The sequence below is a fragment of the Mustela erminea genome, chromosome X (genome assembly GCF_009829155.1).
Source record: "Mustela erminea isolate mMusErm1 chromosome X, mMusErm1.Pri, whole genome shotgun sequence".
Classification (NCBI taxonomy): Eukaryota; Metazoa; Chordata; class Mammalia; order Carnivora; family Mustelidae; genus Mustela; species Mustela erminea.
In genome coordinates, this window is record NC_045635.1 from 57681503 (window position 1) to 57699225 (window position 17723).

Genomic DNA, 17723 nt, shown 5'->3' on the forward strand with positions numbered 1-17723 from the left:
TAGAATTCCTAGGGTGCCTGGGTGGCTCAGTCGATTAAGCACCTAGAATTCCCAGATGGAGCAGGAAGGACTTGCGATTAGCTTAGCTGGTAAGTGCCCTTTTACATTTTCTTTTCTGCATGATGATGATACTCTTTGCAAACTTTAAGCTTCATGGGTAAGGGCCAGTGAGGGGACAAATAGATCTCTGTGAAGCACTGAGATCATTCACAAAGTGTCTGGAAGAAAAGTTGGCCATGGCTAATATATTTTTTTTTCTTTAAAGATTTTATTTATTTGACAGAGAGAAATCACAAGTAGATGGAGAGGCAGGCAGAGAGAGAGGGGGAAGCAGGCTCCCTGCTGAGCAGAGAGCCCGATGCGGGACTCGATCCCAGGACCCTGAGATCATGACCTGAGCCGACGGCAGCGGCTTAACCCACTGAGCCACCCAGGCGCCTCGGCCATGGCTAATATATTTAAGGTTTTATGACCTCTGTAGTTTTTAGACTGGCCTTTCCACTGGGTGCTTTGTTTTTGTTTGTTTCTCTGCTTTTGTCTTCTTTTCTATATCTCCCTCTTTTTCTTCTTTCCCCTCAGCCTAGGTCTTAGGCCTATCCTTGACAAGTCAATAAAACTGCTAATCATTCATAACATGGGAATAGGAGTACACAGTGACCAAGAAGCATACAGATTTCCCCTGCTATGGACATTTAGCTCTCTATAATCTCAGACTAGTAACTCTTGTCATTGTGACTCAACTAATCCTTTCCATCCTTCATTTCAGGGTGTATTGTTCTGACATTTGCCTTTTTGGGGGGTTTTGTTTTTGTTTTTGTTTTTTTTTTGGTTTTTGCTCTGAAATATTTTCTCATTGGTTCAGCTGTTGAAGATGCTGCAGTTGCAGCAGTGTACATCTGGAACATTTGGCTGACTTGTTGAACTTCCCCCAGGGACTACTCCAGGGAGAGGAGGGGAGGGGTGGAGAGGCCAGAACAGTTGCCTGCAAATAGAGATGCCAATATTGCCTGGCTGTTCTGTGGACCACCCTCGTAAAAATGCACCTCACTTGGGCCTTGGTTTCCCCAGTTGTGCATTGAAGGCACATATTCTTCATTCAAAACTCCTGTTGCTGAGGCAGAAGAGAAACTCCACTGGCTGTGGATTATCTCCTACAATACTAGTGGCATTGCGAAGGGACCCACACATATTTGTTGAATTTATTAATATATCAAGAAATCTCAGGGCACTGTTCGAACGTCCGTGGGACAACATCACTTCAGTTCCACTTGGCATAGGTGCACTTTTGGCCTCTTATATTGAGGCCCCAGATTCACTCTAGGAGTGGGGCTGCCTCAGTCCCATCCCAATCTCACTCCCTTTGGCTCCCAGGCTTCTGGGTCTCCTTTTTCTTTTGGCGCGCCACAGGATTGCAAACACAGCAGGCATGGTTTCATTCCAAACCAAGAACTGTTTTAATTAGTTTAACGTCTGTTAAACTCTTTGAAGATTGAAAGCAACAGATAAGTACTGGATGATCTTATTAACAACTGCAGTTAATTGCAAACATTTCTATTAATTCTAGTTTCTGTTTCCTTTTCTTTGCTCCAGTTCCTTTCCAAGGTTCCCAAATTCTTCTCGGCCTCCCCCCTCCTCGCTTTCTCCCCCCGCCCCAACCGTAAGGCGCTATAGGGTTAAGTTGGGGCGGAGTCCAGAGATGAACGACAGCGGCGGTCACCAACTGGGACAGGCGCAAGCGGGAAGAACTGGGTGGGGCAGTCAGGCAGAGGCGAACCCACACGCCCCCAAGGCCCCGCCCCGTGGCTGGGGGCCCAGGGTGGAATGGCTGGGGGCGGGGCGCCAAGGCTTGGCGGGCCGGTGGTTGGGCGCCTAGGCAGCCTCTTGGGGGATGGGGCGGGGTCGGCCTGGGCCACCTCCCTCATTCTCCCCGCGGGCCGAGCCGCCCCTCTCTCCCGCCCCTCCTCCTCCCTTTCCCACCCCTCGGAGTGGAGCTGCACATGCGGCAGCTCTCTGCTCTGTTCCGCCCAGCCTCCGTTGCTCTGGAACGGGTCCCTGCAGCCCCCAGCCGATGGCAGGGCAGTAGCCGCCTGTCAGGGGTCCTGAACGGCTGAGGCAGACGCTGCGGCTCCAGGGCCTCAGAGTGTGGGTGTCTCCGGAGGCCATGGGCTACCCAGAGGTAGAGCGCAGAGAACCTCTGCCCACGGCAGCGCCGCGGGAGCGGGGGAGCAAGGGCTGCGGCTGTCGCGGGGCCCCTGCCCGGGCGGGCGAAGGGAACAGCTGCCGGCTCTTCCTGGGTTTCTTTGGCCTCTCGCTGGCCCTCCACCTGCTGACGTTATGCTGCTACCTAGAGTTGCGGTCCGAGTTGCGGCGGGAACGGGGAGCCGAGTCCCGCCTTGGCCCCAGCACCCCTGGCACCTCTGGCACCCTGAGCAGCCCCGGTGGCCTTGACCCTGACGGTCCCATCACCCGCCACTTCAGGCAGCCATCACCTCAGCAGCAGCAGCCGCTGGAACCGGGAGAAACCACACTCCCCCCACACTCCCAGGACGGGCACCAGGTGAGTCACCTAGGAGGGGCGGCGGCGGCGGAGGCCCCTTCCCCTTGTGGGCAGGGCGGGGGCCCTCCCCGACAGCGCCCTGGGGAGGATTCTGCCACCTCCAGCCAAGTTGCAGGGCCGGACCAGGGAGGGGGCAGACGATCCGGGAGAGGTTGCCCCGGGGCAGGTTGTCCTGGTCTAGCTCACCCAGACTCCCTCCGGACCCCTGTACTTGGGAACCCTGGCCGGCGGCCGGCGCCCGCCGCCCCCAGCTACCGGCTGCCTTCGGGGAAAGTTGGCGGCTCTCCCGGCCGCCGAGGTGCGGGTGCTGCCCCTCTGGCGGACTAACGGCAGCAGCTTGGCCCTTCTGCTCCTGGTGAGATTCTCTGCCCGCGGTGCTTGTTTTTTCGTGTCCAGAGCTGATGCCAGCAGGAGCAGGCTCTCCTTTGGAGTGGGAGCTGTAACACTGTAACAGCTGTAATCACTACTCCACAGTTGAAACAACTTTTAATCGTATTTTCAGCGCGGGTCCTTGAGCACTGACCAGAAGGTGGGCTTGTTCACACTTACCTGCAATTTGAGACTGATTGTCCTCCGTGTTCTAGTGAGGATCAGCGCCCCTGTGGAATTCTGGTAGAAATATGCCGTCTTGCTAGACAACTTCTGAGCAGCAATTTAAAAAATCTATGGAAATAAACTCACCCTTTGCATGCCGGTTCTCTTTTTTGGGGGTAGATAGGATGAGTGTGAAGTCTATTCACTACTGCTAGTTTGAGAACAGGAATCTTACTGATGGAATAATTAATTACTCAAGAGTAACCTTTCATGAGCAGTTTTGTTTTGTGTGTTTGTTTTGTGATCTTTATGGTGTTTGTGCCCTTCTTAGCAAACCATTAGCTTTGGTAGTTGTCTTCCACTTGTTCAGCCCTTTATTCAACTAAATTTAGCGAACTTAAAATAAGTATTCTCTTAACTACCATATTTTGTCCTGTGAAATTTAAGAGAAGCAAGCATTCAAGAATCATTTTGAGGAGGTTAAGAGACTAATAGTGAATTTGTTCCTTTTGGGGAAGAGGGCAAGTTGTGCACATAAGTTTCTTGGAATGAGGGGCCCAGGATTTCTGTATTTACTACCACATTCAGAGTCGTCATTGTGATACTCTAAACATCATTTGTGCTCTTTGACCACCCATCCTAAGCTGGCATCACATTCATGACAAAACTATAATGTTGGGACTGACATATCTTCTACATTGTGCGTTGTAAAGTTACCCTGAGCTGAAAAATGTCTTGCTAGCATACTCCAACTTATATAACAGCTTATCAAAGAAGAAAATCAGTAGACATGCTTCTCATACTTGAAACTTTAAACACTGTAGCTAAATGATAATTAACTAGGATTCTGGCTCCCTTTATCTATCCACCCCCGCCCCCACAATGCCCAGTAGAGAAATACTTAGCAGCTGAACATTGATATTCTGTGAAAAGATGAAGTAATTGAACTTCGTTAGTCAAATGGTAGCCAAAGCTTTTTGGTATTTAGGGTGGACAGACCTGTGTTTATAGACTGAGGATTAGCAGGACAGCTGCACCCTAGGGCTTCTGTGATGGTATGGGACTCTCAGAGGTCTAGAGTGGCATTTAGTTGCCTGGTATTTGCATGGCACTTTGAATAGTTCTGTCTAGATTTAAATACAGCTCCCCATTTTCTGTCCTTGTGTTTTAATCTTTTGGAGCAGTGGAAACAAGCATACTGGCTCTTTACATTTGCTGGCATCAGTTGGAGTCTCGGATTTTTAGAATTTGTGAGGGGCCATGTGAGCCCATTTTGTTTGATCCCCTTGGATTGCACAGAGGCCCTGAGGTAGGGGGAATGATTTGTCCAAGGTCAAATGATTTGACCATACAATGATTTGACCCTACAACTATGGTCAACGGTAAAAGGGAAGTTGGTCTCTTGATTCCCAGTTCAAGAAAGTTTGTTTGTTCCCCTGTAGCATACATCCCTGGAAGCCTTCTGGGAGAAAGAGGGATGGAGCTCCATAGTACAATTCTTGCAATGTAGAGGGCTCAGATTTGCATCAGTTTCTTTTACTCCACCTGTATTTTAGCCAAAGTTTAACGTGTTTTCCATACTCTTCCTGAAGATAACTTTCAGGAGAATTGAAGTATACTTTAAAGGAATTTTAGCCCAGATTCAAATTATGATTCTCTTGAGGATATTAGTTTTAGTATACCTCCCATTCCTCCACCCCCCGCAAGAAAAAGAAAAAAAAAAAAAAAGGAAAAGTTGATTGGCTATTAGAGTTAAATTGATACTGCTACATCTTGGGTAAAATTTCTAGGGCCCTGGTGCACCCTCTGCTGGCTTTGCAGGGACATTTAATTGCAGTATCTGCTGACAGTCAAGATTCTAAGTTGTGCTGACAGATTCTGATTCATAATCAAGGAAGTAAACAGCCTTGTGGGATTTGGCCACGTAGGTCACATTTTTATATCTTAGTTTTTCAACATGAACAGCTGCTGTTACAGCAACTCTTAGATGGAGAGGAAGAAAGATAAAAATATACACCCTTCAGTGGGCAGAACATTCAGGTTTCTCACCAGTTTATTTGCAAGGAGTAAAGACAAACTAATGAAAATAAATTGCAGAAAGATCTCAGACCAAGTGGGCAAAACAGAGGCACTTCATTTTATAAGGTCATACAAACATATCCATGTTTGTGAGAAGATGGGCTCAGTTATGACTCAAAAAAGAGATCTAGAAATCACTGAGGAGGTTCATCTATACCTCTCAATTTAAAAACATTTAAAACAAGATACAGAGGAAATTAGGGCAGTCGGGATACATAGCAGATGTATCCGCCAAGTTCTCCCAGGGGATTGTTAGAAAAGCCTCCCCAGTGGGGACACTGCTAATGAAAAAGAGTGAGAGGGTCCCCTCAGACCTTTTGGAATCATAACGGTATCCTTCAGCTGGAGTAGCTGAGGAGTAACCTGTAGGTTCATCCAGCTACTTACTGAAGAAGACCTAGGGACATCTCACCAACTTCTGAGTCAGACAGTACACAATATGATTGTTACAGTAAAAAATGAAAATCACTGTTGATCATTCTGTGAAGAAGTTGGCCCGTTGTGATTGTGGTCCTCAAAGTCAATAATATGATAGACATCAGCAGGAAGGATGTTGAAAATGATGACAAAACAGAACCCTTACCTTTTCCACCTAAAAGACCAAAAGTGGATTTGCATCCATAATCATGTAGGAAATTCTGGCGCCTGCTTCTCAAAAAAACCCCAACACCTGATAAAAGTCCCTAGAAACTCAATTAAATTGATCAAAAGGATAGAGGGATTTTCTAGTTGTTGTTGTTTTTCCGGTCTGGAGAGAGAGAGGATTAAGGGAGGGATATGATCAAAGTCTACAAAACCATGAGGCAGATGAATAAGGTTAATATATTGGTATAATTTAACAGTTTAGTTCAATAAATAGCCTGCTTTTAGCCAGACACTACGTCAGCTATGAGATATCTTATAATGGTTGAGAGTTTATTTTGGAATAGAGGCAAGTAAAAGTAGTATCTCATTCAAATGATTGCCCTAAGAGATCATCTAAACTGGAACTCTAAGATTTAGGAAGTGTTTAGAAAAATATATATGGGTAGATTAATGAGGATTTATTTGGGACCATTGGGGATATTTGGAAAATGTTCCTAATTATTTGAAATGATGACATAGAAATCAACTTTATCTTTCCACAAAACATTTCTTGGTTTAACTAGATAGAACATTAGTGTATACAAATTTTACATTACTTATTAAGGCTGGTTGATCAAGAAAATGACTAGGAGTCATTAAGTCCAAGAACTTTTTTAGGGGAATGGAATCCAGATAAAATACCTTTCTATAGGTTTAAATCTAGAGTTTAAGGTGTGACATTCATGGTTTTTGATCAACTAGCTCCATTATACCTATCCCGTTCTCACTAATTCTACTCCTGTAACCCACCTACCATATCTTGTCTTAGGATCATTCTCTAGTTGTTATTGCTGTTTTTTGGTTTAATAACTCTTGTGTCTTTATATAGAACTCTTCAGAAATCTGCCTCCTTTTTTGTCTTTTTCCACAGTACCTGACTCATTGCTAGTTATAGTTAAGGTATTTTAATACTTGTTGAGTTAAATATTATGTTGGGCCTTTGGAGATAGTCATGTGAAACAAAGACATTTTCTCTGTAACAAGCCTACTTTCCTCAGGTCTTGCTAATAAGCCTGTGTCAGCTTTGCTTAGGTGAGTAAATTGTTCCACTGGCAATGTTTCATTGGTTTCTAGAATTACTAGAAAGTGAAATAGAGAGGAGCCCTAACCACATTACCTTCAAAGTGGTGCAGAAAGCTTTCTGTGATACATCATTTGATGTTTTATTTTGTTTTTAATTCTCACCTCTTTCTCTCTTAGATTTTGTGAAAAAATAATTTATAATTTATCTGTAAGTGCCTTCTAGAAAAGATCTCCTTATAATAGAGAGCTTCTGAAGCCACTTAATCCCCAAAAACATTATCAAGAAAACCATTTGCCTTGCCTGTTAGGGTGGCCCTCAGAGACGACCAACTTTACCTATTGTACTTAGCTGTTCATTTTTTTCTTTATTTCCCCCACTTTTATATTGAAGTATACTTCTTTATATTGAAGTATTGCATATATACAGAAAGGGTAACAAATCATATAGTTTGATGAATTATTACACAGTGAACACACTGATATTACCAAAACCCAGGTTAAGAAATAGAACTATCATTTCACAACCCCCACATGCTCCATTCCTATCATTGTACCTTTTCCCTCCAAAGTTAATGACTATCTTGACTTCTAACATCATAGATTAGTTTTACCTATTTTGAGCCTGATATAAGTAAAATCAAACAATATATATTTTGCAGGGGGTCTGTTTTTTTTCCTCAACCCTGTGTTATCCATCATGTTGCATAAAGTCATAATTTTTTTATTTGTATTTTTGTATATTATTCCCATGTTTGAATATACTACAGTTTATTCATTTGACTGATAATATTTGGATTGTTCCTTGTTTGGGTTATTGTAAGTAATGATGTTATGAATAGTATCATACATACCTTTTGTTTATATGTACTTGAATTTCTTTTGAGTGTATACCTAAGATTAGAATTTTTGGGATGTAGGGAAAACATTTTCAAATTTATTGATAATGATAGTTTTTCTAAGTGATTATACCAATTTAAATTCCACCAGCAGTATATGAGAATTCTAGTTGTTCCACATTCTTGTTAACACTTGTTATTATCACCCTTTTAAATTATAGCTGTTCTGGTAGATGGGTTTATAATACTATCTTATTGTAATTTTAATTGCCATTTCTCAGAATCTGATTAATGAAGTTCAACTCTTTTTCATATGTTTATTATCCATTTGGATAGATGCTTCTATGAAGTACCTGTATAAGTATTTTGCTCATTTTTAAAAATTGGATTATTTGTCCCTTTTTTTTGTAAATTTGTAGGAATTCTTTATATACTCTGGCTATGAACCATTTTTAGATTTTTTATGTTGCAAGCCCTTCCAAAATCTCTTCATAGCATTCTTTGAGGAACAGACATTTTAAATTTTAATGCATCTATAGGTTTTCATTATTTTCCTTTATGACTGGTGTTTTTTATGTTTCCTTTAAGTAGTATTTTCCTACCTTGAGATAATGTAGATATTCTATGTTATCTTTTAGGAGCTTTATATTTTTGACATTCACATTTAGATCAACAATCCATCTGGAATTGATTTATGTGTATAGTGAGATATCAGGGGCCAAGCTTTATGTTTTCCATATAGACATTCTACTGACCCAGGCCATTTATTATAAGGAATGTCTTTTTCTTCACTTCTTTACAGTGTCATCTTTGTCATAAGTTGTCTGCGTATGTGCAAGATTGATTCTGAACTGTTTGTTCTGTTCTATTAGTCTATTTGCCATTGTAACACTACCATAGCCTTAATTACTGGACTTTATAATAAGCTCTTGATATCTGGTAAAGCAAGTCCTTCAACCTTGTTTCTCTTCTTTAAAAGTATCCTGGATGTTCTTGGCCCTTGGCATTTCTCTATATATTTTAGAACCAGCTTATCATATTCCACAAAAAAGAGTAATTTTAAAGGGAATGATGTCAGCTAGATGGTAGATTAGGAAGTCCTGAACCCTTCTCCCTGCCCCCAACACACTCATTTAGCAGTGATTCAAGGAAAAATTCCCTTTGTGAGAAATTAAGGGACTAATTGAAAGGCTCCTATACCTGGGGTGAATATAAAGCCAAACTCACTGATATCAGCAGGGAGATTTGGGACACCCTCTCACCAGAATACCTGCTACCAACTCAGGGGCCATATGATGAAGAGAGACCCCCTAGCTTCTAGCTTCTTCCAGGGGAGGGAAGGAGTTCTTCCAGCACTCCCAAGTTTTCAGAGGACTGACTTCTGTCTTGCCAGTCTTGAAACTCTGAATGGCCTGCCTAGGAGAAAATAGACAGTGTCTTGGGCTGGTAGATATCATAGATCATCCCTCCTGCTGAGTACAGAGCAAGAAGACAAAAAAATGCCAACTCTCAATATTTCCTTGGAGAAGAAAAGTTTATCTGTGCATCTGGTGCTCCAATTTCTCCAGGGCTGCCCCAAGAACTGGCATCTGACTTGTCAGTCCAGGAGTGCAAGGATCTGGCACAGTCTAGTTATGGAGGTGAACAGAAATGATGGCTAGGACTTATAGATGCCATAGTTCCTCCCACCCTGCTCATCAGAGTGTGTAGATGAAACATTTTTAGTGTTTATCTTACTTCTGGAGATGGAAGAGATGATTTCTGGTTTCAGTGCCACAACTTCCGCAGGGCTGCCCAAAGATCTGGCATCTGTATTGCCAGTTTGGATCTCTGATGGGTCTGGCATAGTCTAGCTATCTGGGGAAGAATGGAGATGGCAGTTTGGACTGGTAAATGGATAGCCACTCTACTCTGTACAGAGTAAAGAGAAAAAGCCACTGCTGCTTGCTTCTCTTTGGGGAGGGAAAGAATTGATAGAAGTAACCAGAATCTCTGATTGGTGAAGTTCTTTTATACAAGACCAATCCACAGAGCTTAAGAGAGATGTTTTCTTTGTGTAATGTGTAGACACCAACACGGAGAGTCAATGAAAATGAAAAATCAAGGATGCCTGGGTGGCTCAGTCATTGGGTGGCTGCCTCCAGCTCAGGTCATGATCCTGGGGCCCTAGGATTGAGCCCCATATCAGACTCCCTGCTCAGTGGGAAGCCTGCTTCTCTCTCTCCCACTCCAGCTGCTTGTGTTCCCTCTCTCTCACTGTCAAATAAATAAATAAAATCTTTAAAAACAGAAAATGAAAAATCAGCAAAGATGTTCCACACAAAGGAAATATATGTCCAGATACTGACCCTAATGAAAGACTTATGAAATATATTTGACAAAATTAAAAAATGACGTTATAAAGATGCTCACCTCAATATCAAGGGAACAGTGCATAAATACAGAATTCTAACAAAGAGGAAATGAAGCCAAACAGAAAATATGGAGTTATAAAACACAATAATCATGAGCAGGATTCAACAGCAGATTAGTTAAAGCAGAAGGATCAGTGAACTAAGATTGGTCTTTGGAAATAATTCAGTCAGTGGAGCAAAAATAAAAAAAAAGAAAAATAGTGAGAAAGCTTAAGAAACTATGGGACACCATTAAGCAGAACATTATAGGCATTAGGGAAATCCCAGAAAGAGAAGAGAGGAGAAAAGACCAGAAAGCTTAGTCAAAGAAATAATGGCCAAAAACTTCCCAAATCTGGGAAAGGAAATGAACAACCAAATTCAAGAAGCCCAAAGATTACTAAATAAATAAACCCAGAGAAAGCCATACCAAGACACATTATACTCAAATTATTAAAAATAAAAAAAAATTTTGAAAGCATCAAAAGAAAACCAACTTATCATAAACAAGATAACTCCCCCTAGGACTATCAGGAAATGATTTAGCAGAAATCTTGCAGACTCAAGGGAGTGGGATAATATATCCAAAGTGCTGAAGGTGGGGGGAACCCTGCCAACCAAGAATACAATACCTGCCAAAGCTGTCCTTAAAAATAACAGATACAGGGGCAGCTAGGTGGCTCAGTGGGTTAAGCTTCTGCTTTTGGCTCTGGTCCTGGTCTCTGGGTCCTGGGATCAAACCCTGCATCAGCTCTCTGCTCAGCAGGGAGCCTGCTTCCTCCTCTCTGTCTGCCTACTTGTGATCTCTCTGACAAATAAATAAAATCTTTTAAAAAATAACAGATATGGACATTCCTAGAAAAATAAAAGCTGAGGAAATTTATCATCACTTAGACCTGACTTACATGAAATGCTACAGGGAGTTTATTAACTTGAAAGGATACTAAAGAGCTCTGTGATAGCATAAAAAAGTATGAAAGTTATTGGTAAAACTAAATATATAGACATATACAGAATACTGTATTACTGTAGTGGTTGAAGATAAGTCACTTTTATTTCTGGTATAAAAGTTAAATGGCAAAAGTATTAAAAATAACCATTAAAAGTTACACAATATGAAAAAACATATAATATGGATAGGTGTAGGATGTGACAAAAATAATAGTGTATGAGAAATGTTCGCTTTTAGAGTTTTTGTATGCAATTGAACTTAAGTCATCAGCTTAAAATAGACTTATAAAAAAATTAGAGCATACTAATACAAAAACAAAGGAAGGTAGCAAGAGAGACAATAAAGACAAAAGAATCTCAAGACTAATGGGAAACAACTAACAAAATGGCAATGGTAAATCCTTCCCTATCAATAATTATTTCAAATGTAAATAGACAAAACTCCTCCAATCGAAGTTATATAGTGGCCAAATGGATAAAACCAAGACCCAGTCATGTTTTTCTACAAAAAAACTCACTTTAGATTCAAGGATATGCATAGACTGAACATAAAAGAATAGAAAAATCATGTGGTATTTGTCTTTCTCTGACTGGCTTATTTCGCTTAGTGTAATACTCTCTAGCTCGATCCTTGTCATTGTAAATGATTGCAGTCATGGAATTTAAGAAAAAAAACAAATGAACAAAGAGGAAAAAAAGTAAAAGTAAACCAAGAAATAAATTCTTAATTATAGAGAACAAACTGATGGCTACCAGAAGGGAAGTAGGTGTGGGTGGGTTAAGTAGGTAATAAGGATTAAGGAGTGCACTTGTGGTGAGCACTGCATGATGTATGGAATTGCTGAATCACTATATTTTATACCTTAATACTACTCTGTATGTTAACTTAAAGAATAAACTAGAAGAATAAAAAGCTAGTCCATGCAAGTGATAAACAGAAGAGAGCAGAATTGGCTGTACTTCAGACAAAATAAATTTTTAAAACTATCAGAAGAGGCAAAGAAGGATATTATATAATGATAAAATGGTCCATTCAGCAGGATGATATAGCAGTTGTATATGCACTAGCATCAGAAAACCTAAACATATAACACAAATATTGATGGAACCAAAAGGGGGAATAGACAGCAATACAATAATAGTAGAAAACATCAATGCAGGGCACCTGGGTGGCTCAGTCATTAAGCGTCTGCCTTTGGCTCAGGTCATGATCCCAGGGTTCTGGGATTGAGCCCTGCATCAGGCTCCCTGCTTGGCAGGAGACCTGCTTCTCCCTCTCCCATTCCCCCTGTTTGTGTTCCCTCTCTTACCGTTTCTGTCAAATAAATAAAATCTTGAAAAAAAAACAACAACACTGCTTTAGTTCCAGTAATGGATAGAAGATCTAGAGAGAAGAACAGTAAGGAAACAGAGGACTTCAACAACCGTATAGACCAAATGGACCTAACAAACCTGCAGAAAATTCTGTGCAACAGCATAATACATATTTTCACAAGCACATGTTCTAGAAAAGATAACATATCAGGTCACAAAACAAGTCTTAATAAATTTAAGAAGATTGAAATCATGCTGTGTATCTACTCTGAACAGAATAGAATGAAACTAGAAATCAATAGCAGAAAGCTGGAATATTCACAAATATGTGGAAATTAAACAGCAGACTCTTAACCATTGGGTCAAAAAAGAAAAGAAATGAGAAAATACCTCAAGAAAAACAAAACACAGGGGCAGCTGGGTGGCTCAGTGGGTTAAAGCTTCTGCCTTCAGCTCAGGTCATGATCCCAGGGTTCTGGGATCAAGCCCCACTTTGGCTTCTCTGCTCATTGGGGGGCCTACTTCCTCCTCTCTCTCTCTGCCTGCTTGTGATCTCTGTCTGTCAAATAAATAAAATCTTAAAAAAAAAATTCAACCTACCAAAACATAAGGGATGCAGCGAAAGTAGTATTAAGAGGGAAGTTAATAACAATAAATGCCTACATTAAAAAAGAGGAAAGATCTGAAATAAATGAGATAACTTTAGGGAGCTAGGAAAAAACAATACAAAGCTGAAAGAAAGAAGGAAATAAGGATTAGAGCAGAAATAAGCAAAATAGAAGATAGAAAAATTGACAAGAGTTTTTTCAAATGATAAGTGACAGCCCCTATCTAGACTAAATTCAAACAACAACAAAGCCCTCAAAATCAGAAATGGAAGAACAGCTTTGGTGAGTGCTGTGAGGTGTGTAAACCTGGCGATTCACAGACCTGTACCCCTGGGGATATAAATATATGCTTATAAAAAATAAAAAATTAAAAAATGAAAGAACATTACAATTGATGGCACAGAAATAAAAGAAGGATCCTAAGAGACTACAATGAACAATTATATGCCAAAAATGGGGTAATCTAGAAGAAATGATAAATTCCTAGAAACATGCAACCTACTAAGACTAAATCATGAAGAATTAGTCTGAACATACCAGTACCTCATGTGGAGATTGAATCAGTAATCAAAAAGGGCACAAGGAAAACACCAGGACCAGGTGACTCCACTAATGAATTCTACCAAACATTGAGGGAAATACCAGGCTTTCTCAAACTCCTCCAAAAAACTGAGATATGAGGAAGTGGTGATGCAACATGGGGGCTTAAGTGGGTAGGAGAAGAATCAATGAAACAAGATGGGATTGGGAGGGAGACAAACCATAAGTGACTCTTAATCTCACAAAACAAACTGAGGGTTGCTGGGGGGAGGGGGTTTGGGAGAAGGGGGTGGGATTATGGACATTGGGGAGGGTATGTGCTTTGGTGAGTGCTGTGAAGTGTGTAAACCTGGTGATTCACAGACCTGTACCCCTGGGGATAAAAACATATGTTTATAAAAAATAAAAAATTAAAAAAAAAACTGAAGAGCAGGATCACTTCTAAAGTTATTTTATGAGATCAACATTACCCTAATACCAAAGCAAGACAAAGACAACAGAAGGAAAGAAAACTACAGACCAGTATCCCAACGACTATAAAATACAAAAATCTTCAGCAAAATACGAGCAAACTGAATCCAACAGCACATCGAAAGGATCATACATGGGATGCCTGTGTGGCTCAGTCAGTTAAGTGTCTCCTTTCAGCTCAGGTCAAGATCCCATGGTCCTGGTATCAAGTCCCACATCAGGCTCCCTCCTCAGCAGGGAGTCTGCTTCTACCACTGCTTGCTGTTCTCCCTGCTTGTGCTCTGTGGCTTGCTCTCTAACAAATAAGTAAATAAAATCTTTAAAAAAACAAAAAGGATCATACACCATGACCAAGTAGGACTTATTCCTGGGATGTAGGGGTGATTCAACATACAAAAACCAGTTAATGTGATACAATACATTAACAGAATAAAAGATACAAATCACATTATCTCAATAGATGCATAAAAATCATTTGACAAAATTTATACTTTTATTATAAAACTCTCAACAAACTAGAAATAAGAGTAAAATACCTCAAAATAATTAAAACAGTATATGAAAAGCCCACATCTAACATCATACTCAATCCTGAAAAACTGAAAGCTCTTCCTCTAAGATTTAAAACAAGACAAGGATGTTCACTTTCTATTTCTATTTCTATTCAACATAGTATTAGGAGTCCTAGTTATAGCAATTAGGCCAAGAAAAAAAAGCCATCCAATTAGAAGGGAAGAAGTAAAGTTATCTTTGTTTGCAGATGTCATGAGTAAACAAATTCAAAAAAATTGCAGGGTACTGAGTCAACATACAAAAATGAGTTGCATTTCTTTTTTTTAAAAACTGTTTGTCAGAAGAGTCCACCTACAAGCAGGGGGAGTGTCAGGCAGAGGGAGAAACGGGCTCCCCACTTAGCAGGGAGCCCAATGTGGGACTCAATCCCAAGACCCTGGGATCATGAACTGGGCCAAAGGCAGATGCTTTACCAACTGAGCTGCCCAGTATCCTTCAGTTGTATTTCTATGCACTAAAAATGAACTATCTGAAAATGAAGTAAAACAATCCTATTTACAATAGCACTGGAAAGAATATAACATTTAGGAATAAACTAAGGAGGCAAAAGATGTCTATACTGAAAACTACAAGGCATTGATATATTTAAAAAGAAACACACAAAAAATGGAAGCACATCCCATGTTTTTGGATTGGAAGACTATTGTTTAAATGTCCATACCACAAAAAACAATCTACTGATTCAATGAAATCCCTATTAATAGTGTAATGGTATTTTCCACAGAACCAGAACAAACCTAAAATATTTGCAGAATAAAAGACCACAAATATCCAGTTTAAGGAAGAACAAAACTGGAGGCATCACATGTCCTGTTATCAAACGATATTACAAAGCTTTAATCATCAAAACAATATGGTGTTAAAACACAAATGTTGGTGAGAATGTGGAGAAAAAGGAACACGTGTGCCCTGTTGGTGGGAATGCAAACTGGTGTAGCCACTTGAAAAAAGTATGGAGGTTCCTCTAAAAGTTAAAAATAGACCTATCATCTAGCAATAATACTACTGGGTATTACCCAAAGAATGCAAAAATACTAATTCAGAAGAATACATGCATTCCACCATTTACAGCAGCATTATCTACAATAGCCAAATTATGGAAAGAGCCCAAATATCCATTGACCGAAGAATGGGTAAAGAGGATGTGAGATATTTACTTATATATATAATGGCATAGTACTCAACCATAAAAAAGAATGCAATCTTTCCACTTGCAACGACATGGATGGAAGTAGAGAGTATTATACTAAGTGAATTCAGTCAAAGAAAGACAAATACCATATGGTTCCACTAATATGTGGAATTTAAGAAATAAATGAGCAAAGGGTCAAAAAGAGATAAACCAAGAAACAGACTCTTAACTATAGAGAACAAACTGAAGGGTGCTAGAAGGGAGGTAGGTGGGAAGATGGGTTAAATAGGTGATGGGGATTAAAGAGTGCACTTGTGATGAGCACCAGGTGTTGTATGGCAGTGTTGAATCACTCACTAGCTTTTCTACACTATATGTTAACGAACTGGAATTTAAATGAAAACATAAAAAATAGAATTAGCATATGATCCAGTAATTCCAGCACTGGGTGTTTACCCAAAGAATACAAAAAAACTAATTCAGAAAGATATATGCACCCCTATATTTATTGAAGCATTAGTTAAAATAGCCAAATGATGAAAGCAACCCTAGTGTCCATTAATAGATGAGCAGATAAAAAAGATGCAGTATACACACATACACACACAAACACACAGAGAGAATATTACTCAGCCATAAAAAAGAATGAAATCTTGCTATTTGCAATAACATGGATGGATCTAGAGGATATAATGCTAAGTGAAATAATCAGACAAAGACATACCATATGATCTCACTTTGGAATTTAAGAAACGAATCAAATGAACAAAGAAAAGAGACAAAGAGACAGACTCCTGACTATAGAGAACAAATTGATGGTTACAATAGCGGAGATGGGTGGGGAATGAGTGAAATAGGTGAAGGAGATCAAGGGTACATTTGAGTCTTGAGTAATGTATAAAATTATTGAACTATATTATACACCTGAAACTAATAACACTGTTAACTATATTGTAATTAAAATATTTTTTAAAAAGTATGGTGTTGGCCTAAAGACAGGCATTTAGGCTAATCAAACAGAATAGAGATCCCAGAAATAAATCTGTCTGTATACAGTCAAGTAATCTTTGGAGAGGGTGCCATGAGTATACCGTGGGGAATGGATAGTATCTTCAACAAATAGTGTTGGGAAAACTGGATGTTCACATGCAAAAGAATGAAGTTGGACCCTTATCCACAAAAATCAACTGAAAAGTGATTAAAAAGTAAAGTGTAAGACCCAAAGCTGTAACACTCCTAGAAGATCACATGGGAAATAGCTTCATGAAATTAATCTTGGCGGTGATTCTTGGGTATGACACCAAAAGCACAAGAATAAAAAATTAAGTGGGACTACATCAAATTACAAAGCTTCTGCAGAGTGAATAGTCAACAGAGTAAAAGCAATGTACAGAATGGGAGAAAATATTTGCAAACTATATATCTGATAAGGGATTAATCTCTAAATATATGTAAGAAACTCCTGTAACTAATAGCAAAAAACAAATTACAGAATTAAAAAACAGGCTAAGGACTTAAATAGACATTTGTCCAAAAAGAACGTGTAAATGGTCAGCACATATATGAAAAATGCTCAATATCAATAATTACCTGGGAAATGAAAATCAAAACCACAATGGAATACTACCTCACACCTGCCAGAATGGTTATTATCAGAAAGAAGATAGGGAAAAATTGGAACCTTCTTAGTGTTGGTAAGCATGTAAACTGGTGCAGTCACTATGGAAAACAGGATGGAAGTTTCTCAAAAAATTAAAAATAGAAATACCACATCCAGATTTGGGTTTTTTATCCAAAAGAATTGAAATCAAGATTTTGAGGGACATTTGTACTACCATGTTCATTGCAGCACTATTTACAATAACCAAGATGTGGAAATGATCTGTCAATTCATAAGTGGATAAAGCAAGTGTGTGCGTGTGTGTGTATGATAGAATACAATTCAGTCTTGAAAAAAGGGGAGAATCTGCAATATATGACAACATGGATGAACCTTGAGGAATATGTTAAGTGAAATAAGCCAGTCACATAAAGACAAATACTGCATGATTCCACTTATCTGAGGTTAAAAAAAAAAAAAAGGAGTGG

General features: G+C 39.8%; 1 protein-coding gene across 8 annotated transcripts in view; it reads left to right on the forward strand.

The window, feature by feature from the left end:
* The first annotated feature begins 1876 nt into the window (after positions 1–1876).
* EDA (ectodysplasin A) overlaps positions 1877–17723 on the forward strand; it is a 477063-nt gene continuing 461216 nt past the window's right edge. For 3 of the 8 annotated variants that reach the window (XM_032331769.1, XM_032331770.1, XM_032331773.1), the window contains exon 1: positions 1878–2557. In XM_032331769.1, coding sequence (XP_032187660.1) covers positions 2162–2557 — 396 coding nt within the window. In that variant the 5' untranslated portion in view covers positions 1878–2161. Of the gene's footprint in view, positions 2558–3059; positions 4804–17723 lie in introns of those variants that run through there. The other 5 variants (XM_032331771.1, XM_032331772.1, XM_032331774.1 and 2 more) reach the window with 4 other exon arrangements.